At 33.1% G+C, this 24,493-nt stretch overlaps 1 protein-coding gene across 2 annotated transcripts in view; it reads right to left on the bottom strand.

The window, feature by feature from the left end:
* Positions 1-502: 502 nt before the first annotated feature.
* ppp2r5a (protein phosphatase 2, regulatory subunit B', alpha isoform) overlaps positions 503-24,493 on the bottom strand; it is a 31,190-nt gene continuing 7,199 nt past the window's right edge. The window contains exons 1-13 of one of the 2 annotated variants that reach the window (XM_067384614.1): positions 21,138-21,382; positions 19,024-19,220; positions 18,808-18,909; positions 17,535-17,627; positions 11,868-11,998; positions 10,539-10,598; positions 10,185-10,293; positions 8,892-8,945; positions 4,651-4,701; positions 4,368-4,487; positions 3,625-3,752; positions 3,020-3,121; positions 503-2,944 (exon numbers count right to left, since the gene is read on the bottom strand). In XM_067384614.1, the coding sequence (XP_067240715.1) occupies positions 2,731-2,944; positions 3,020-3,121; positions 3,625-3,752; positions 4,368-4,487; positions 4,651-4,701; positions 8,892-8,945; positions 10,185-10,293; positions 10,539-10,598; positions 11,868-11,998; positions 17,535-17,627; positions 18,808-18,909; positions 19,024-19,188 (1,329 nt within the window). In that variant the 5' untranslated portion in view covers positions 19,189-19,220; positions 21,138-21,382 and the 3' untranslated portion in view covers positions 503-2,730. Of the gene's footprint in view, positions 2,945-3,019; positions 3,122-3,624; positions 3,753-4,367; positions 4,488-4,650; positions 4,702-8,891; positions 8,946-10,184; positions 10,294-10,538; positions 10,599-11,867; positions 11,999-17,534; positions 17,628-18,807; positions 18,910-19,023; positions 19,221-21,137; positions 21,383-24,493 lie in introns of those variants that run through there. The other variant, XM_067384613.1, reaches the window with a different exon arrangement.

Consider the following 24,493-nt stretch of genomic DNA (forward strand, 5'->3'; position numbering starts at 1 on the left):
GAGATTTGAAAAAAAAAAAATGCGGATTCATTCAGTAATGAAACAAAAGGCTTGTTCGAATTGCATCGGCGCTGCGCAGACCGATCGGCGCATGACATCAAAGTACTGCGAGAGCAATTCAAAAGCATTAGGAGTCGTTTGCTCTCCAGTCGCTTTTGCGGTGCTTTGATGTCATACGCCTATCGATCTGCACAGTGCCGATGCTACAAGAACAAGTCTACTGTCTTTATAAGTGAGTCATTGAATCATTCATTCTAACATTTATTTTAATTATTAATTAAAATCGATTAAATATTTTTAACATTTATGATTTTTTATATACATGATTTGTTTAGTTGTCTATTCATTATATATTTGTGATTCTCAATTTATCCAGAATCGTGCAGCTCTACAATCTACTGTTGAATCACTCAAATAATTGATTTATGTTTGGTGACTGCCGAGAGAAAGATATTCTATGCATACAGACCACTAATATGACATGTAAAAATAAACAGCAGTCTGGCATTTTAATGCAGGATAGCACATTACAACAAGGTTATTTTACACATTCTCACAGCAAAAAAAAAAAAAAAAAAAAAAAGGAAAAGGAAGAAAATTAACATGAGAACCCAACATACTGCATAGCAATGAGACCATATTTGGTTGAAGCAAAACAAAAAAACAAAAAATTGATGTTGAATGGAATGTCAATGAGTCTCTATATCTATATATTTATATATTTTATATTAGGTTCATTAAACATATTATTCTATTTTGAAAAAAATAAACAACAACAACAAAAATCTTTGTCATCATTCTTATTATACATGGGGAGTGTTAGTTATCCCTGAGTTAAAGTTAGAATTAGTATCCGTTTGTTTTAATCCCAACAAGCAAAATGCATAGCCAGGGAACCCAAATGATACAAAACACAAGATGTTTCATTTTAAATGCGAAGGCTGGTATTATGAGGGAAACAAATGAAACTTCCACAAAAATAAAAAGAAAAGATGATAAACAGATGCACTTTTTCAATGCAGATTTCATGCATCAGGTAGATTCTGCTTGAATTGTAAAAAACAAACAAAAAACAAAAAACAAACAAACAAAAAAAACAAACAAACAATGTATGTTCTCACACTTGGACAGGGTTTTCTGACCAGGTTCAATACATTTGTGCTTCCTTAAATAGCAGGAGTTTCACTTTTTGCATTTCTAAGGCTAATTTTTGACACTTCCAGGGTGTGAGTATCATGTGAACTATAGGCATCAAACATTAATATTTATCTCAGGTCACATTTATAGTAACAACTCACAATTTATGGTAGTATTTGCAGTTTTTTTTTTTTGTTTCTGTTTTTTTGCATTTGAGACCATTAAAAAACTAAAGACATTTAATTTTTAAAGCTCACTCAAGTCTCTAAATATAGCCTTCACTGCTAAAAAAATATTTTCTATTGTCAGTATTATTACTATTATTTCTTATTTAAAGTGCAGTCACATTAGCGAAAAATCCATGGGGAAATCTTTTGTCCTCGCACAAAATTTCCAATTCCTATTGAAATTTGTCGCGTACATGTGACCACACCTTAAAGGTACACTATTTAACTTTCTTTGTTCACAAAGTAACTAAATTTAAATAATGAGTCAATACATCATCAGTCCTTTTTCCAAAACATGTTTTTGTCTGACCCTGATTTACTATGGTAAGTCTATTATAAGTGTTTATGTTTCAGACCGGGTGGGATGGTTTTTGCGGGAAACTGCGTACATGAGTCACTGACCCGTGTGTCTCATCATATCCGTAAAAAGAGAAAAGTTGCTCCGGCTACTTTAATGGATGTATAGTGCGTTAGTTGTCACAACGAGCGAGAAAGGTTGACATGGAAAAGCTGAATCTTGAACCTCCGGTTAATCACTGGTTTTAAAAGAGATTTGTGCTTTTATTACGAGTTCTGTCACGTTCTTGCTTTGCCGGCAAAACAAGAATGTGACAGTGCTCGTAATAAAACAAGAATCAACATTGGCTTGGCTTTCAGAGATGGAGAAAAGTGAAGGATTTGAAATGCTGTAAAAGCAACGCAGAGATGGCGTTTTTATTACTCAACAGGTGAGAAAGATAATTTATTGAACAGATAAATTGCCACATGTAGCTCTAACAGAGTTCACTGAAGGGTCATTTCATTATGGTTGTTGCATTGCTTTATTTTCAAGGAAGTACCGTGTCTATTAAAGGGTAAAGCTACAGTAACGTCTTCAGCTAGGCAGCTTGAGATCCTTTTCCTCTAAACTTGTTACATCTCTTAAGCCTATAGTGAATGTTTTATGAGCAGTAGGATAACCATATTCATCCGCACAGTCACGCAGAGCCAAAGCACAACCAAAACAATGTTCTTCCGCAAAATGCAAGCAGTTTTTTTAACCGCTAGTGGGCTAAAAGTTATATAGTGTACCTTTTAAGAGATTTTTTTTGCAGTGTAGGTGAAAACCCTACATCTTTGATTAGACAAAAATGTATAATTTACTATAACCACACTTTACATCCAAAATAGACTTACATACATAAAATATATTATCCTTTACCAGGAGAAAATAGCATTTTGATTTAGTTTTATATAGGCTTTCGGAAAAAGAAAAGTTGTTCCAAAAATGTAAAGATTATTGCTTAAGGTCCATATCCTTTACTGCTCTCTAGACTGGTTTACATTTGTAAACCAGCAAAATACTGAGTAAAGAAAGAGGGCAGAGTCATTTGGCCCAGGTGTCACTCTCGCTTCTGTCATTAATGGTTGCTGCTGTGTTTTCATCCTTATTGTGAAGGTTGTTGTTGTTGTTGTTGTTATTGTTGCTGTAGGTGAACTGCATCTCATGCCTGTTATTCTGGATGGCTGATGTCTCTTGCAGTCTTAGTTCATCCAGCTTCCTCCACAGTTCCTCACGTTCCTGCTCTTTCTTCTTCTCTCTGAGGACAGAAGTGATGGCAATCATGAGCAGTGTCATTTTAAACAAACTGCAAAGAGTAAAGATGTATTCTTACCGCTGCCTGTCAGATTTGTATGAGGCTGTCAGTTCATCAAACAGTTTGCTGTTCATCTCCATCAGTGTTTTTAATACATTGTACACCAGGGCTACGATCGTCCTGAGACAATGTAGAGATAAAGAGTTTACAACAAGCCTGAATGTCATTTCTTTACTGTGAGAATTTGAAAATAAATGTACATATAGAATTTAAGGTTTCAACCATTTTAGTTAAATTGAGCAAATAAAATCTCCACAATGGGAATAGAAATATCTGTCTATATCTAAAAGTGCAAAACTGTATTTATATTTACTAGAAACAGCAAAAGATGTATTATATTCAGTGAAGACATTCACAATGTTTCAACATAAATGCTTTAAATAAATGCTGTTCTTTTCAACTTTTTATTCATTAAAGAATCCTGAGAAAAAATGATGTTTCCATTAAGCAGCACAACCGTTTAACATTGATAATAATAAGAAATGTTTCTTGAGCATCAAATCGGTATATTAGAATGATTTTACTAAAGAATGGAGTAAATTCTTAAAGTTATTGTCAGTGTTTAAATGACAGCAGCAAATATCAAGAAAAAAAAATAAACATAAAAAACATATGAAACATACGGGTTCCAGTGTTCTTTGGAGATCCGGTACAAGTTTCCAAACATGATGGGAAGGATTTTGGCATTATTCTCCTCGATTAGACTCAAAATGTATTCATTGTTCCAGAAGTACAGTGCTCGTTCTGCTACCTGCAAATCCCAGACAGCCAGTTTAATAATGAGAGCCAATAATTTGTGTTGAAATGTACAGCACTCAAAAGATTAGGGTCAGTAAGATTTTTTTTTTCTTGAAGAAATTAAACACTTTTATTCAGCAAGGACACATTAAATTGATCAAACGTGGCATTAAAGACTTTTATAATGTTACAAAAGACTTCTATTTAAAATAAATTGTGTTCTTTTGAACTTTCTATTCATCAAAGAATCCTAAAAAACGCTTCCACATGGCTTCAACAAGAAATAAATAAATAAATCATAAAAATAAGCAGCACAACTATTTTCAACATTGATAATAAGAAATGTTTCTTTGAATGATATCTGAGTCATGTGACACTGAAAAAAATCCATGTTAAAAAGTAAAGTTATTTTAAAATGTAATATTTCACAACATTATAGTTTTTACTGTATTTTTGATCAAATAAGACTTCTTTCAAAATCATTATCAAAAATTAAAATAAATAAATCTTACCAACCCCAAATGCTTGAACGGTAATATAACTGCAAATCACATATGTAATCTGCCATTTTCCCTTATATAGCTGACAAAGTCAGCTGACAGACCCTGATCACAATCTTACACTGTACCTGAAAATGCGGGCTGGCTACACATTTAGAGATTTGCTTAAATAAAGGCTCCTGGATCTTCTTGAACTGAGTGGGTTCAATAACATCCAGGATCTCTTCGATTTCTCCCAGAAACATGACCTAAAAGCAGAGAGACAGAACCCAGGAACTCATCAGACATGTAATTAGGCAGACATACACTGAGAAAGTGAAAAATAAAGAGAATAGCCATTATATTGGCACTGTTATGCATTCATTTCTGTCTGTAATTATTGTTAACAAATCAGTTATTAGACAGGCTTACCTCTTTCTGACTACATGTCTTAGGCCAAAATTTCAGAAGGCCACGAACCACCTAAGAGACGACAGAAAAGACCTGATAAATGTAGCAATCCTAATGAATATGAGTTCGAAAACATGCTGAAAAACAAGAAAAAGCATCCAAAATAAAAGTTTGTTTAGAAGAATATATATATATATATTAGTTAAATATATACGTGTGTGTATTTATATGTACATAATAAATATACACAGTACACACATATTATGTAAACACAAACTTTTATTTTGTATGCAATTAATTGTGATTAAACGTTTGACAGTACTAATATTAAATCATTATCAAAAATTAAAATAAATAAATCTTACCAACCCCAAATGCTTGAACGGTAATATAACTGCAAATCACATATGTAATCTGCCGTTTTCCCTTATATAGCTGACAAAGTCAGCTGACAGACCCTGATCACAATCTTACACTGTACCTGAAAATGAGGGCTGGCTACACATTTAGAGATTTGCTTAAATAAAGGCTCCTGGATCTTCTTGAACTGAGTGGGTTCAATAACATCCAGGATCTCTTTTTATCTCTTTTAAGTTTTTATTACTTTATAAGGGATATCACTTCAATTAAAAGGGGGAATGTGATTATTTTCTTATCTAATTTGTTAGCTAGCTGAAAATGACTAAATAGGCTTATTTTAAATGTATTGCAAGAAATGCATTGTGTGACATTGAGTTGTTTATTAGTGTGGAAAAGAATTGACTTGTCTTGCCTTGTATAGACTGCCTGCCATTTCTCATTATTCCTTTTTTTTGGAAAACCATGCTAACCAGGGATGGAAATTTTGGTCATTTTGTCTACTCTGAGTACCCGACAGACACATCAAGTTGATGTGGCTGCTGTGCCATTTATTTTTTAAAATTTTTTTTTATTGCATCAAAAACAGGATCAACTGTTCCATTTCCCCTACTGATTACTTGAGGCTTCCAAACCCAGAAATATGAAAATCCTTCATCGTACCATATCATTTATAGCTCTGCTTTCAACATCACTGCCCTCTAAGTTGGGGGATTTATGCCTGCGCAAAGCCATGCGTTTCTGCTTACAGGCAAACGCAAGTGGTAATGAGCTCTCATCTACACTCATGAACACCGGGGCTTCCCGGCGGTTGGCACCACGTCCTCAAAATCAAGTCACTGTTCACGCATGACTGTTCAACCAAACACAGCAGCAGCCGTATAATCACAATGGATGAAAAACACACTCCATGAGAACACAGATGGCTCAAAAACCGGACACCAAGCCAAACCTCCAGAAGCCTCTCAGCATCTTCACACTCTATGGTGTATGAGGAAGAGTGGGATGAGTACCTATTCTGAGGGTACCATAGCAGTGCTTTAACTGGCAAAGTTTAAATGTTTAAATCCCTCAAGCAGTCATTCATGAACTTCATCATTATGCCCTTGATCAAGCTTAACCGCTTAACTTTGTAATAAGCACTGCAGTGTGTGTTTACCTTGAAAAAAACCTTGTTTTTATGTTTGCTATATATACACACACACCGATCAGGCATTATGACCACCATCCTAATATTGTGTTGGTCCCCCAAAACAGCCTTGACCCGACGAGGCATGGACTCCACTAGACCCCTGAAGGTGTGTTGTGGTATCTGGCACCAAGATGTTTGCAGCAGATCCTTTAAATCTTGTAAGTTGCGAGGTGGGGCCTCCATGGATCAGACGGTATTATTCAGCACATCCCACAGATGCTTGATTGGATTGAGATCTGGGGAATTTGGAGGCCAAGTCAACACCTCAAACTCATTGTTGTGCTCCTCAAACCATTCCTGAACTCTTTTTTGCTCTGTGGCAGGGCACATTATCCTGCTGAAAGAGGCCACAGCCACCAGGGAATACCGTTTCCATGAAAAGTGTACATGATCTGCAACAACGCTTAGATCAACATGGATCTAGTTTTTCCCAGCAGAACATTGCCCAAAGCATCACACTGACTCCACCAGCTTGCTTTCTTCCCATAGTGCATCCTGGTGCCATGTGTTTCCCAGGTAAGTGATGCACACGTACCCGGCCATCTACGTGAAGAAAGTGAAAGAAAACGTGATTCATCAGACCAGGCCACCTTCTTCCATTGCTCTGTGGTCCAGTTCTGATGCTCATGTGCCCACTGTTGGAACTTTAGGCAGTGGATGGGGTCAACATGGGCACCCTGACTGGTCTGCGGCTATGCAGCCCCATCCGCAACAAACTGTGATGCACATACACATACACAACTTTCTATCAGAACCAGCATTAACTTGAGCAATTTGAGCTACAGTAGCTTGTCTGTTGGATCGGACCACACGGGCCAGCCTTTGCTCCCCACGTGCATCATTGAGCTTTGGACGCCCATGACCCTGTCGCCAGTTCACCACTGTTCCTTCCTTGGACCACTTTTGATAGATACTGACCACTGCAGACCAGGAACACCCCACAAGAGCTGCAGTTTTGGAGATGCTTTGAACAAGTCGTCTAGCCATCACAATTTGGCCCTTGTCAAACTCACTCAAATCCTTACGCTTGCCCATTTTTCCTGCTTCTAACACATAAACACATCAACTGCGCTGCATAATAACTTTATTATAGCTTAAATAAAGTGCAAAAGAAACTACGTGCAATGACCGTCGTTGTTCTGTTGTAAGTTAAGTCATGAAATTACCAAACTTGCGATTAAAGCTACCTCAAAACTGTGCATGCATGTATTTGTAGACATGGTTTTAAAAGGTATTGTTATCCAATTTGTTGGCCTTAAAACGTCTTAAAAATGCACATATGTACACCGGGGAAATCTAAATTTTCTCAGGGGAGCATGTCCCCGTACCCCCCTAGCAAACTACATACAACCATCTAATGAAATCTGAGGTAAACGTGCATTTCTCTAAATGTGTGCACTTTTGGACTAAACTTTTGTATGTGTATGCACTGTGATCAAAAATAAATGGAACCAAACGCGATTGAATGTAGAGGGTTGTGTCTCGTTATTCTATTAATAAGTACCGATTGATTTTGCAGTTCTATCAGAAATGAAGAATCATTAGTGTCAGTTTCAAAAAAAAAAAAAAAAAAAAAAAAAAAATTTTCAAAACATCCCCCTGTCTGGTTATATATACACAGTACAGTCCAAAAGTTTGGAACCACTAAGATTTTTAAAGATTTTAAAAAGTTTCATCTGCTCACCAAGGCTACATTTATTTAATTAAAAATACAGTAAAAACAGTAATATTGTGAAATATTATTACAATTTAAAATAACTGTTTTCTATTTGAATATATTTCACAAAGTAACTTATTCCTGTGATGCAAAGCTGAATTTTCAGCATCATTACTCACATGTGTCACATGATCCTTCAGAAATCATTCTAATGTGCTGATTTGCTGCTCAATAGACATTTATGATTATTTTCAATGTTGAAAACAGTTGTGTACTTTTTTTTTCAGGATTCCTTGATGAATAGAAAGTTCAAAAGAACAGCATTTATCTGAAATACAAAGCTTCTGTAGCATTATACACTACCGTTCAAAAGTTTGGGGTCAGTAAGAATTTTTATTTTTTTGAAAAGAAATTAAAGAAATGAATACTTTTATTCAGCAAGGATTCATTAAATCAATCAAAAGTGGCAGTAAAGACATTTATAATGTTACAAAAGATTAGATTTCAGATAAACACTGTTCTTTAGAACTTTCTATTCATCAAATAATCCTGAAAAAAAATATTGTACACAAATATTTTGTACAATTGTACACATTAAATGTTTCTTGAGCAGCAGATCAGCATATTAGAATGATTTCTGAAGGATCATGTGACACTGAAGACTGGAGTAATGATGCTGAAAATTAAGCTTTGCCATCACAGGAATAAATTACTTTGTGAAATATATTCAAATAGAAAACAGTTATTTTAAATTGTAATAATATTTCACAATATTACTGTTTTTACTGTATTTTTAATTAAATAAATGTAGCCTTGGTGAGCAGACGAAACTTCTTTTAAAAACATTAAAAATCTGTGGTTCCAAACTTTTGGACTGTACTGTATATATGTATATTATTTTTTTCATGATAAATTCCAACTTTCAGAGTGCAACTGTACAAAAATTTAAAAGTGTGTTGGTGGCTAAAATGATTTAAGATGGGCTGAATGTGTGAGCTATAGTGGGGTTACAGTGGGGTGGTGTGAGGGTGAAGGTGGAAGTGAGGTGAGCAGTACCACTTCAGTGAGGGTCGGGTCCTTTTCTAAGAACTGAACCACACAGTAGGCCAGCTGAAAGACAACAAGGTCAATAGTGAATGAATAGATACTAAAAGAAAGGATGGTTTGTACAAACAATCAACCTTCCAAAGATTCAGCATCACGTTTCAGCATACATATGAATAAAAAAATAAAGTTGTATGATGGGCACATACTGAGATTTTTAAGCTTTAGACCAGGGGTTCTCAACTCTGGCCCTCGAGATCAACTTTCCTGCAGAGTTTAGCTGCCCAACCCTAATTAAACACAGCTGAACAAGCTAATCAAGGTCTTCAGGATTATTATCTTAAAGACTCCCCGGGACAGGTTTGAGAAGCACTGGTTTAGTGTATGATGGCCTGTTTTCCTAACCATTTACAAACTAAGTGAGTGAGTGATGCCTAGTGTTTAAAAATATGTTCAGATTTTAAAAGTCGTGGAGTGTATTCCAGCTTTTAGTAGAGGAACAGATCAAATTTTATGATCAATTTATGCAGAAAATGAGGAAAATCAAAAGGGTTCACAATTCACATACTTTTTTCCTGTATCAAAAAGTATATTATAAATTGAATTCATAAAGAATATCTACATAAGCCGCGTTTCCACTGCAGGAACTAGGAACTTTGGGGTGGTACTCGCTATGTTTTGACCGCTGGAACCAGGGTCTAAATGAAGTTCTGGGTAAACAATTCCCCCTCTGAAAGTACCTGCTCATTAGGTAGTACTTTTTCAAAGTTCTGGAACTTTCAGGGGTGGGACTTGGTGCTGAACATGCTGATTGGTTGACTCCACGCAACATTTTATTTCAACCATGTAAGAATTGTTTGCTATTTGAATCAACAATACAGCTAAAAAAAAATACGACTGATGGACTGACAACGAGGTTCAGACTTTATTAAGCTTATATGCAGAGGACAAAATCCAGTGGTAACTGGAAAGTTGCGCGCAGAGGACCACAAATATGATATTTGGTGCTGATATTTATGTGGCCAAAAAGTAAGATGAAATTCTGGTAGCTTGTAATAAAACAAAAAACAAAAAAACAATGAGTCTTTGTTCAAATCTCCCTCTCGCTCACTCTCTCCTCCCCCATAATGAGTGGATACGCCCCCTTCTGCTGATTGGTGTGTTGTGGCACTTTCAACAGCATTTCTCAGAAATCACTTACTGCACGTTTAAATGCTTAGTTTTATGATAAAAGCTCTTGATAATTTAAAGGCCTTAGAAATTTGCTTTAGGTTTCATGGGGTTAAGCACCAACTCTTGGTGTACCTGTGCATGGAACAGTGCTAGTCCTTTGGCAGTGTGCAGGGGAATGAGGATCTTCATGAGGAACTGCTTGTGTTCAGCTTTCAGCGGCAGAGCGAAGCCATTGATGATACTGCGATTACAAAGACAGTGACACTATTGATGACATGGAGGCATGAAAGGTTTAACATTAGATGACTGAAGCCAGTCAACACCAACATGCTTCTGCTGCTGCCACAGGGTTCAGGCTGAACCTGGAGCCAAACAACCTTCTCCCCAGCATGCATTCTGACTGCACTTACTCTATTAGAAGAACTATGTGAACAGAAAATTAATAAAGATGCATTAGCAAGGAAAGAAAATGGAACAAAAACTCACCTGCCCAGAATCTCAAGGAATTCAGCAACTCCATTAAAGTGCTCAGTTTCATAGAGGAATCTAGGGAAATTTTTGGAGCATCCATGAACAATTTACATTTCAAATAAAATGTGAACATAAATTAGATTTTTTTTTTACTAAATGCACAAACTAAAAACCAAAATTATTATTTATCTGCACATTACTGGAAATTCATAAACCTGCCAGAAAAGCTTTAATATATATTTGAATATATTTAAATATTTACCACATTTTGTAATAATATTTCCTGAATTTGGAAAGCTTACTATTACTGTTAATTGAGTGACTGACACAGCTTACCTTGAAGCATTTCACACACAGCTATCATTTTTGGAAACATTATTTAATAAAGAATAGATAATCTTTTTACATAGCCAAATCATTTACATAGTTTATACAATGGCACTTCACCAACATATGTATTTTTAGACCTGGATATATAAAATTATATTATATATATAGTTGTTAAATTTCGAGAAAAAAAGTCTAGATAAAATGTTGAGTATAAACTCATTAAATTATGAGAATAAAGTCATTAAATTACGAGAAAAATGTAGTTAAATTATAAGAACAAATTTGTTCTCGTAATTTAACGGCTTTATTCTCAACATTTTATCGACTTTTTTCTCGAAATTTAACAACATTTTTCTCATAATTTAACGACATTTTTCTCATAATTTAACGAATTTGTTCTCGTAATTTAACAACTTTTTTCTCATAATTTAATGACTTTATTCTCAACATTTTATCTCGACTTTTTTCTCGAAATTTAACGGCATTTTTTTCATAATTTAACAAATTTGTTCTCGTGATTTAACTACTTTTTTCTTGTAATTTAATCACTTTATTCTGAACATTTTATCTTGACTTTTTTCTCAAAATTTAACGAGTTTTTTCTCATAATTTAATGAGTTTATTCTCAAAATTTTATCTCGACTTTTCTCGAAATTTAACAACTTTAATCTCGAGATGGTTTTATTTTTTTATTATTGCTTGGCCCTAATCCTCTTCCGTAAATTTATTGCTGTAAATGATTTCAGCATCATTACTCCAGTCTTCAGGGTCACATGATCCTTCAGAAATCTTTCTAATATGCTGATTTGTGGCTCAGGAAATATTTCTCATTATCAGTACTGAAAACAGTTGTGCTGCTTTATATTTTTTTGGAAACTGTTTATGACATGTTTTTTTTTTTTTTTTTAGGATTAAAAAGAACAGCATTAATTTGAAGCAGAAATATTTTGCAACTTTCCTTTCTTTACTGTCACTTTTGATCAGTTTAAGGTGTCCATGCTGGTGTGTTCTTACCTCAGAAAAATGTTGTTGATCTGTTTCCGAATAAAGGCACGCAATCCCAGAAACTTCCCGTAGATGCGATGAAGAATCGTTTTTAGAAACTCTCTCTCACGAGGATCTTCACTGTCAAACAGTTCTAAGAGCTGAAACAAAAAAAAAAATGCATGCATTTAAATTGTTTTTCCTGTGCCATTTTCTCTTATTTTGTTTCTTTGTGCTAATATCTTTGATAAATTGTTACACAATGAAATATGTCTGAATAGTATGACACTTTATTTGTAGTCAAGGTACTTGGGTTATCGGAGTTTATAAAGCTTGATGAAATCTACATAATGGCCTCATTTACATTTATTATAATAATATAAGGTTGTGTAAGAGCATAAGGTTGCAATAATGAGTGTACATTGCGTTTACTTTTCATTTAATATTGGAAGAAGAAAAACAGTGTTCTTATCCTTTCTGTATGGTTTGCGTCAAGCCATTTGTTCTGGTTGTTTGATGAGAAAGAGATGAAAAAAAAAAAAAAAAAAAAAAAAAAATCGCTTTAGAATCCATACAACTGTAGCAGTCGATGACTTTTGATTGGATGACCCAATTTGCATACTATCCATCCTAAAAGTAAAGATTACAGTGTCCCAAATATTAGTATGTGCATCCAGAGTGCAGATCCAGTTGGCCAAACTCAAAAGAAATTGAGGTAATCGGTTACACTTAAGAAATTCAAAGTTTAAGTAAGCATATTTTTATTTTGTACTCATACAATTTAATTACCGGTACTCCAAACTTGAAATATTTGGAGTAAGCTATAATAAAATAAGAATTCTCATGTAATATTTTTTTAATACAGAAATATTTTTAGTAGTGGAAACTTGGCTAGCATTAACTAGCTAATTCAGTAAATGCTAATTTGTTAATTGTTAACACAATGCTTTGATAGCATTACCATAGCATTGTAATTGCTGAATGAGTACAGCAATATAGAACATATAATATTTATCTGTTCTCAAACTAAGCTCATGCTCCACTTGTCACTATGATGGTAACTCCCCCCAAAAAACATCATAACAGGAACTCTTCTAAATTAGCACGGCAAAACAATAAACACTACTAAATCTCCTATTTAACATTAATCTTGCACGTTATATAACATTTTAGCATTTTCTCTCCCTTTCAAGTGCCATGGCAAATCATGCTAGGAAATTGAAATCCCAGCCCAGTTTCAGTTAAATTTATGTTTGTCTAAATTAAAAGAAACAAGTTGAGTAAACCAAAGACTATAGAATAACACAAGACGTGTCACTCGTATTGTTTTGAATGGGAGAAAGTGTAACGCATGATGCCCAGGATGCCCGAGAGGCATTTCAAAGATGGCCGCCGAGTGCAATGACTTGTCTTAAAGGGACTTTGATTAAACTCAAAACAATGAAACAATTCAGATTACTTAAAATGTGTCAGTTTTGTGAACGCAAAAGAAAAAGAAAGTTATAAAAACTTATAAAAAGTTAATTTGATTGAACTAATTTGTTTAATTTAAATTGACCCTACTCAAACCAATTATTTTGAGCATTAGGGTTTACAGTGTAATATTGCCCACAACCCATTGTCCGTTGAACGAGGATTTGATTAGAACTACAAACACAAATAAAAAGTGTTTAAAAACTACAAAAATCCAACGGTGAAGTAGAGAGGTTTAGATAAAGGGGTTTGAGTGCGTAATAATCAGTATCTAACCATACGAAAACATATTAATTCAATGTTATCCACATTATATTTCATCTGGAACAGCATTTTGAACTTTTAAAAAGATACATTTGGTCATTAACCTTTAAATGCATCAATATGCAAACACTTGAAGAGAGTTCTCTGCATGAAAGACAAAGCGACAGAGCAGTAGTTTTTGTCAAAGCTCGCCTACTCTTCTGCTAAACACTCAGAAATATGTACTTTTTCTTCACAAAAACAGTACTTTTAGGGCATAGTATAAGTAGGAGAACTGGGATGCAACATTATTCTGTTGCATGGAACTGAGAAAGAAATGATGATGGCACAGCTTGATCTTTAATTGACTAATCAGCTGAAAGAGGCATTTAATTCTCTCTCACGTGTAGAAATTGAATATTCAAGCTGTTTATCCATTTTCTAGTCCTGGACGTAAAAACGAAAAATCGAGTCAAATATTTTTTTTGTATGTTTGTTGCCATTTTCTAATTTTTCTGCTTTCAATATTAAATAATAATAATAAAAAAAAGAATGAATGCAATGCATGTTAACAAATAATGTTATTATTACAATTTTGTTTAATTATTTTTCATTTTCAAAATACTAATAAATAAATAAATAAATAAATAAAACAAACAAATAAAAAAACAATACAGTCTTTAATGCAATTCAAAGCAGTTTGTTCCCATTTGAAACTCTTAATGGACCGTTTCATACAATGGTTTGGATCTGGCAGCGTCAACAGTTATGTCACATTATACTGTCTGCACAGGAATGTGTTATGTAACGCTACCTTTAGCCCCGAGACAATGAATGCCTGCGTGATGTTTGATTTGCAAACAGCCTTTATGCAACATGACATTATTAGTAAATGAGTCCAACTTCAATCACATTTACGAGGACATTAATGATGTCTAAAACATTAGTAACTCTAAATCAAGATTCAAACAGAATTAGAAATGCTCATTCTTCACATGCAGGGCATATTTCAATAGAACACTATAAATAAGCTGAAATAAAAGACCAGCTGACCATAAACTAAAGCACTTTCGATTGCAAATTCTATTAGAATTATTATAATTTTAGCTTGTTTATATATATATATATATTTTTTTTTTTTTTTTTTTTAAATACATGCTTAAAAAAAAATTCATCAAATAATATTGAAAAAAAAAAAAAAAGCAGCACAACCATTTTCAACATTGATAATAATAATAAATGTTTCTTGAGCACAAATTCAGCATATTAGAATGATTTCTGAAAGATCATGTGACACTGCAGACAGGAGTAATGATGCAGAAAATTCAGCTTTGCAAGAAATAAAATAATATCAATTATAATCACTTAACAACAAGCTATATAACTAATAATGTGTTGAATTTCCCATGCACAAATACACCACAATGGGTAGTAAATGCAATTTCTTTTTGACTTTTTATCTTTAAGCTTAAATGTTAGTTTCTGCACAGCAGCATCTCCAAATGGATTTTTCTGTTTAACCCCCTGTCATTATGTTCTCCATCCCAGCCTGGACTGCAGTGCTGCCTCTTTCCTTCCTGTGGCGTAAACAGGGCGCTATTTAAAGCAGCCCAGGAAACGCTCACATCATGGAAACTTGCATTTACCACCTTCCACACTGAATCTACATTCCAGAGCATTCAGTCCACTCAGGGGGAATGACCGGGTCGATACGGACAGCTGATGACCCAGCGGTTTACGCAGGGACAGGGATTGACTGAGACAGATCCAAGAGAGGACGAGTATATTTCAAAATATTTTCCACTTCATTTGTAAAAGTCAGACTGAGAAATTATATTATGTGGTCTTCTAGAAAAAGCAGTTTCTTTATATATATTTTTTCCTGTACCTAAAAATCTTCAAAACTGTTTACATTTACTTTAGTAATGTTAATTCAGAAACCCTAGTTATTAGCGACACCGGTGGCCATTAAGTGAACTGCAGCCAGCAACTTATTGCTCATGCTCGTTCTCATCCACCTGTAACGTGCAAAAGACTGAATGTGATTCAGTGCACCAATATACTCAAGACAAACTTCTTTTAGTTCTTTACTTAGAAGTAAATAGAAGTTGGAAATACCTTCGCAAGGATATACTGTTAACAAACATCCCAACGCCATACACTCTTAGATGAATATGTAAATATGTGCTGCACGCTTTCCTCTCAAAAACAAAATAAACACACAACAAAAATGATTGCTGTGAGAAAACAGCAGTTTGAGGAAAGCATCTGATCATAGTGATTTGGATGTTTGCACCAGTTCTGCAATTCACGGGCATTATGTTGACAGATGAGGTAATTAAAATTGCAAAGTAATGATAGTTTGAAAAGTTGAAAAAGTATGTTTGAGAATATAGACTATATAGATCTGGCTATGTGAGACCATAGTTTGAATGAATCCTTTTTCTTTTCATGTCACATTGACAGTACAGTACAGTACTCCTTTATCCTGAACATTGTATAAGCATTTGTTTCATGTGTCATTGAACGGAGGAGAGGCTTCTCAGGAGCGCACATAAATGTCACATCCTTTGGACTTTCACGGCGAAACCGTCCCGAGTCCTTCACATAAAAATCAGTCTACAGGCTTTCATAAACAACCTAGGAAGTCAGGGATGTTCTCGTTTTTTTTTACGTTTTGTTACAAGCTGTTTACACATTGGCAATGAAAAAAGTGAAAAAAGTGAAAATTCTTATATATAACCCCTTTAAGAGATTTTATATTATATTAATATATATATATTAGTACAGTCCAAAAGTTTGGAACCACTAAGATTTTTAATGTTTTTAAAAGAAGTTTCATCTGCTCACCAAGGCTACATTAAAAAAAACAGTAATATTGTGTAATTTAAATTTTAAATTTAAAATAACTGTGTACTATTTAAATATATTTCACAAAGTAATTTATTCCTGTGATGCAAAGCTGAATTTTCAGCATCATTACTCCAGTCTTCAGTGTCACATGAGCCTTCAGAAATCATTCTAATGTGCTGATTTGCTGCTCAATAAACATTTATGATTATTTTCAATGTGAACAGTTTCATGAAAACAGTTGTGTACTTTTTTTTTTTCAGGATTCCTTGATGAATAGAAAGTTCAAAAGAACAGCATTTATCCGAAATACAAAGCTTCTGTAGCATTATACACCACCTTTCAAAAGTTTGGGGTCAGTAAGAATTTTTATTTTTATTTTTTTGAAAAGAAATTAAAGAAATGAATACTTTTATTCAGCAAGGATTCATTAAAGACATTTATAATGTTACAAAAGATTAGATTTCAGATAAACACTGTTCTTTTGAACTTTCTATTCATCAAATAATCCTGAAAAAAATATTGTACACAAATATTTTGTACAATTGTACACATTAAATGTTTCTTGAGCAGCAGATCAGCATATTAGAATGATTTCTGAAGGATCATGTGACTGGAGTAATGATGCTGAAAATTCAGCTTTGCATCACAGGAATAAATTACTTTGTGAAATATATTCAAATAGAAAACAGTTATTGTAAATTGTAATAATATTTCACAATATTACTGTTTTTACTGTATTTTTAATTAAATAAATGTAGCCTTGGTGAGAAGACGAAACTTCTTTTAAAAACATTAAAAATCTTAGTGGTTCCAAACTTTCGGACTGTACTATATATGTATATATATATATATATATATATATATATATATATATTATATATATATACACACAAGTCTTACTATTTTATGCAATATTGCTTCAGGTAAATTTAAAAACATTTAAAAATGTTTAAATATTTTATTATTATTATTATTAGCATTTGAGATAAAAATGGCAAAAGCCCCAAAAAAATATGAACGTTTAAATTTGTGTATTATATTTGTAATTCGTGTTAATAATAATAATAATATAATAATAATAATTATTAATATATTATATATTAATATGTTAATATAAAGCACATATACCTGTAGCACAAATTTCTGGTCAATGTAACGTTTGGCAGTACTTGGCTGGAAGTCTGGATTTTCTAGGAATCGAAGGAAAAACTCGTACACCAACTGAAAAAAAAAGAAAGAAAAGAAGCACAATTTAATGCTTCCAGCATTTCGAACAGATATTAGGACATATTAGGGCTGTGTGATAAAACGGTGATGACAATTATCGCAATATAATTGTCTCTGATAAAACTATCACAAAAGTTTGATAAATGTTCGATATAATGTTTATGCACCAAAAGTGGAATGAAACAGTGCTACTCATTTGAACTAGGGATGCACCATATTTCGGTCACCATATCGGTATCATATAATTATACAGTAACTTCTGTTATTAAGCAACAGCATTTGTGCATTTGTATTTATACTAAATGTATTTAATACAAATACCAGTTATTGTACCATAGTAGTGAGGTGCTGCATGGCTTTACCTGTGGTTATCACAATCTAAATGTATGATACTGTAATTTTAATAAAAGTAGAGTCCTAACTCAGACTGCCAGAATATGTAAATATTACCCTATTTAGGTTGTTACAATTTTTATAGATGTTACTGTTTTTGTTAATGAACATAAATCAAGCTGCTGCTACTATCAAATCAAGCTACTGTCAAATGTGCATTTCATGTACTCCAAGCTGTGATGAAGATTTGTGTCATCAAAGTCAGGCAACACAAACCTGTTTAATGACTTGAAACAATATCACCCGTTAGCACATACAGAAACTAAGAAATTAAGATATTTAAGGAAAAAAGACAAAAATTGTACAGAATTCAAAAACTGTTTTAAATGTTCTACCTCAGATTTGTGAAATGTTCACCTGTTTGGCAAGTGTTGTCATAATTTGACAATAAAGAGTAGTTTTAAACCACAATTAACTATTTTTCAATTTTCAAAAGAGCAAAAATCTGCATTTAAACTTGAAAGAAATACATATTTGACATTTATTGTGATAATCATCAATATCGACTGATATGAAACATTTTATCATAATAATATTTTTGGCCATATCACCCAGCCCTAGAACATATAGCTTAAAAACAAACAAATATACAAAATGTATGCAATGTAATGAACTAGTGTGTGTATTCACATCAATTATATTCTTTATAACCTTAACAAAAGGTTGTCTATGAGGTGAATTATGAGGTGAATTAAATATAATAATTATGTGTAAATATGTAAATATGCAACAACAACAAAAAAAGACCCATAAAACATCAGAGCATCAGACAACAGCTAACCTGCATGTGAGGCCAGGAGGCTTCTAGAGTGGGTTCATCTTCTTCTGGGTCAAAGTCTGGGTTGTCACTGGGTGGAAGCGTTCTGAAAATATTTGTGCTAACCTGTAAACAGAAACAATTTGGATTTTGCTTTGACTATAGATCACCAAGGAAGAGATTATTTTTTCAAAAAACAAATAAATTTTAAAGGTTGGTGGACATCACATGACTGCTGACCATGTTGGTGATCTCAGGGTAGACAGGCTCCACCAGAACGCCTCTGTTAGTGGACACATATTCCACGAGTTCACTGAGAGTGGCCCGTTTGGTCTCTTTACACTTTAGGTCAGTCACCGTGTCGTAGAAGTCGAATATTACGCAACACTGCTGTAATTTCTGCATGAACAGCTCATGCTGCTCTGTGGAGGATGCATCTGAAACGATGAAGAAATAATTTATTTATTTATTGTCCTTTTTAAAAAGATTTAAAAAGACAATTTAAAAAGATTTTGAGAAAATGAGTGATGGTTTCTCTAGATAAGACCCTTATTTCTTGTCTGGGATCGCGTAGAACGCTTTGAAGCTGCAATAAAACTGTATTTTTGACCTTCAACCATTTGGAGGCCATTGAAGTCCACTATATGGAGAAAAATTGAATGTTTTCATCAAAAACCTTATCTTAGTAAATTATCAGAAAATTTTCATTTGAAAGTGAACTAATCCTTTCATTTCAATGAAGACAAGCCTGGTGTTCTTACTGGAACATTGTAACATATATATATATATATAAAATATATATTTTTTTTTTAAACTAGACAAAAAATATTATATATATATATATTTTTTGTCTAGTTTAAAAAAAAAAAAAATATATATATATATATATATATATATATATATATATATATATATATATATATATATATATATATATATATATATATATATATATATATATATATATTTATATATTATATATATATATATTTTTTTTTTAACTAGACAAAAAAAAAAATATATATATATATATATATATATATTTTTTTTAAACTAGACAAAAAAAAAAAAAATATATATATATATATATATATTTTTTTTTAAACTAGACAAAAAAAAAAAAAATATATATATATATATATATATATTATATATATATATATATTATATATATATATATATATATATATATATATATATATATATATATATAATTTTTTATTTTTTTTCCTGATTAAATGACATTTAAAAAGCATTTACACTTTACATTTAAATCAACTTAAAATCAAAGTCTTATTAAAACATTGTTAATGTTGCTATAGAGAAAGCACATGCATGCATTGTCTTTGGTATTTTCTTATATTCCAATTATATTTGAGTGTATGCATGCACTGAGCTATTTGAAAGCTTGAGTGGACTACAATGTTGTAATCTACTCTTAGTAGTGTATCTAATACCAGTAATCAGGATGAACTCCCCAAGAGTAAGAAGGGAGGTCATCCCACAGCTGGGGAGCTCAGAAACAAAAAACAAAATGCTATTCCAACAGCAGATGTTTTTGCATCATTTTTTTTCTTTCCTTTATTTAATTATAAAAAATATAATTAAATAAATATACATTTATAAAAATTATGAAAATGTAAAAATATTATAAATGTAATTTGTCAATATACTACCACCATCCAACACGAATTAGAGCATAAATGTCTAGCATAGAGTGCTGTAAATATATATAAACTTAAAAAATCTGCCAAATGCTAGTTCAAGAGATCTTTAGTTGTTTGGAGAAACAAATATTATTATATTATATATATATATATGGGTCAATGACATGACGGGTCATTTTTTTGTCCAAAGGCCGTAATAATAATAAGAATAAAAAACAAAGATATGACATCCAAAGTATGCAAGGTAGTATAGTTAGATCTCTTTTATTGAATCCAAAAAGGTTTTAATTATATTTTGATACACACAAGGCATTTTAAAGATTTTGAAATGTCAAAAGGTCATTCGGTTTAACCGTCCAAAGGCCAATACAGCCATTTCATTTGTTATTAAAATGTAATAAATTTATATATTTTTCATTCTGGCACGATTTTATAACATCATATATCAACATAGTGCAAAATGGTATTAAAAGTCGTTGCTTTGTTATGAGAAAGAATGTCCAGAAAAATTTATTTCTTTAATGTCATTTGGAGTAACCAATATAAAGGGACCATTTTGGATCAAGTCATGCAGTCAATATCATGTGACAGGATGTGACATCATTAAGACACCAGCAAAGGAAAACATGGTCATGAAGCAAAGTAACTAACTCTCTTTTAACTATTTGAAAAAATAAATGTTTTCACCTGCTCATATGCATGTCCTGAAACATCAGGTCATTCGGTACAACCGCTATAAAACATGGAAAATGTTGTAATATTTTAAAAACTTGTACTAAATATAAAATGTTCGATTGTCCTTTTTCTGGCTAGTTAGCAAGCTAACTAGCTAGATATCAGTCAGTTAGCATTGTTTGAAAATATCACCATTCAGTATAACCAAATGTGCCATTCAGTAAAACTGCAATTTTGGTTAAGCCGAATGACTTTTTTGGTTACATCTTGTAAAAAAAAAAATGACAAAAGCAATGTAATTGATAATAAAAAACACATAATCATATTGTTAACACTTAATAAAACTTCAAAATTAATTATATCTCCATTATGTTTTTTACACTTTTAAAAACCTTACTCGTCAATGACTCATATATACAGGTTGAATATTGAATTGGGCATTACTTTTTTTTTTTGTTGCACATCAAGGGATTTATTCAGTAAATGTGTTTCCATCATAGTTTAGTATCAGATAAATTATCCGCCTCAATTCGGCACATACATTTTTTATGTGCTTTTCTAGGACTTATGAGCATCTTGCCATTTCCATCCAGCATTTTTTAATGCGATATACCAACATTTGCATAAAAGTAGGTGGATGGAAACATAATGTCACTGCTTGCTTCCAGTAGAGAAACAACACATTAAATCAAACACAGAGAAACAGTCCCACTTGCATCCCATGTGTGCAGCAAAGAAAAAAAAAAAAATCTTCTCATCTATCCTATGAGTCCATTAAAATTATTAAATACATGTGTAATTTTATCATGACTTTTCATATGGCTTCAAAACTCTTAGAATATAGTGTTCGTGTCATATGGACTATATTTATCATACCTTTATGGTCCCCAATCCACATTCATTCCTCATTGGTTTCATATGATGCTCTATCATATTGCCTGCAACCCCTGGGCCACTGAAGTTCCAAGAAGTACTTCGAAGGATCTCTTCTTACATAAGACACTATAATACCAGTGACCTCAGCTGGGTTAGTGACACATGAAGAGGTCACACGTAAAACTGGTTGCATTACTGCAGCTTTTATTAAGGGTTAGAGGGGACATATTATGCAAAAATTTACTTTTATATTGTTTTTGAACATAACTGTGTCCACAGTGTCCCTACTGTGGTAAAAATCCATCTACTCAGTTTGTTTTTTTCCCTCATAAATCTGAAACCGTTGCTGCGTTCAAATTCGCATACTATCTGTCCTAAAGAGTAGGGGTGTGACGAGATCTCGCAAGACTAAAATGTGACGAGATTTCTCGTCGAGATGAAAAGTAGTCTTGTGATATTGCCATGACAGAGTGTTAGGATGATTAGGAAAGAATATGCCACCGTTACGTTTACATTACGCCTCCACTATGGTTTTGCTTTGTATTTAAATAAAAAAAACATTTAATTCAGTTGGATAACGGTCACCGCCACACCATATTTACAGAGTTACGCGCGATTGCGAAAATGAAAGTAAACGTGAGCACACATTCAAACGCGATTTTGAAAGCGGCTCCCTTATGAATGCAAATATCTCTCAATATGAAAGCTATTTTAGGCTGGGCAGTGTAGTTGTAACCATCTCTCAGCTCTGTATCAAATAAAAATTCGGTCTTATCTGCACTTTGAATATTGAGAGAGTGTGATTATGGTTGCACTTACTGTAAAGTGTTACCATAAAAATGAATAACAGTTTTCTCTTAATCTTATTAAGCACAAACAATAAGGTTTCATTTGTTAACATTAGTTAATGCACTGTGAACTATCATGAACTAACAATGAATGACTATTTTTATTAACAAACATAAAAAAAGATTAATAAATACTGTAGCAAATATATTGCTCATTGTTGGTTGATGTTGGTTTTTAATGTTAATAAATGAGACCTTATTGTAAAGTGTTACCATTTTTATTTATACTGTTTTTATTTCTATGATCAGTTTGTGTAAAGGAGTTCAGTTAGGAGGTCAAAAGATGTAGAAGCTCATAAATCATGTGCAGTGAGGTCTGAAGAGACTGAAATCATACAGAAGAGAAGTCAGTCAGTTGAGTTAGTGGCAAAACCTTTTACAGTACTTGCGTATTGTTGTCTTTTACTGCATATGATAATTAATACTCAGAAAGTAGAACTGAAATGACATTCATTACAGGATGATTAGTTAAAACATTTCAAATACACCTGCAGAATATTTTTTCTAGTCATGTATTTCGCCATTGAGGATTTCTTAAAAATAGTGTGTAAAAATCTTGTCTCGTCTCGTAAACTCAATCTCAAGTCTCGTCTCGTCAGATACCCGTCTCGTCACACCCCTACTAAATAGAATTCGAAATTAGAATTAGTGTGTCCCAAATCGTAGTATGTTGAAATGAGTATTCCAAAGATACCCGGATGGTTCCCTTTTTCCGGTTAGAATCCAAAGTGCAGATCCATGCACACGCTAACAGCTAATACTTCCCACAACCCATTGTGTGTTGAACGAGGATTCGATTAGAACTAGGGATGGGCATTTCAAGCAAAAATAATAATATTCGAAGATCGCTGGGAATTATTCGAATATTATTAGAAAAATCGCACCCCTCCCCCACATGCACACATCACGCATGCATTATAGCCTATACAGACATAAACGGAAAGAGAGAGGGAGAGAGACCAGTCACGCTTTCAATGTTTTGAAATATTTTTGCTTACGGAAAAAAAATTAAACTGGCGCCGCGTTCGTTCCGTAAGTTGAATAGAGAAGGTGCAGAACATTCAGCATAAGCGTTATGAAGAATGCGGAAACGGAAAGTATGTTCAAGGCGATATTTTGTTTATAAAGCAGAAACGGTTGTATTTTTTTCCGAAAATGACCGATCGCTTCGCTAGTTATTCCTAGTCTTTGAAGCTGCACTGAAACTGCAATTTGGACCTTCAACCTGTTGGTAGCCATTGAAATCCACTATATGGAGAAAAATCCTGGAATGTTATCCTCAAAAACCTTAATTTCTTTTCGACTGAAGAAAGAAAGACATGAACATCTTGGATGACATGGAGGTGAGTACATTTATCAGGAAAAGTGTATTTAAAAATGGACTAATCCTTTAACTTTGTGTGTTTTTGACATAACCGTGTGTGTATATTTGACAGTTTAAGTGCAATAAGACATGAAAGAGAACTTAGTTTAATGCTCACACGATGTGCCGTCTGACAGCCAGCTTTCTATGAGCATGCTTAAATGCGTGTGCTCAGAAAACCGTATATCAGAAAATTAAACGTCAGTTACACTTTTTTCGTATGCAGAATATGGAAGACATAGGACGTAACATAAGGGTTTTGAACTTCGAGAGGCGTTACA

This window comes from Chanodichthys erythropterus, chromosome 4 (assembly GCF_024489055.1).
Source record: "Chanodichthys erythropterus isolate Z2021 chromosome 4, ASM2448905v1, whole genome shotgun sequence".
NCBI lineage: Eukaryota > Metazoa > Chordata > Actinopteri > Cypriniformes > Xenocyprididae > Chanodichthys > Chanodichthys erythropterus.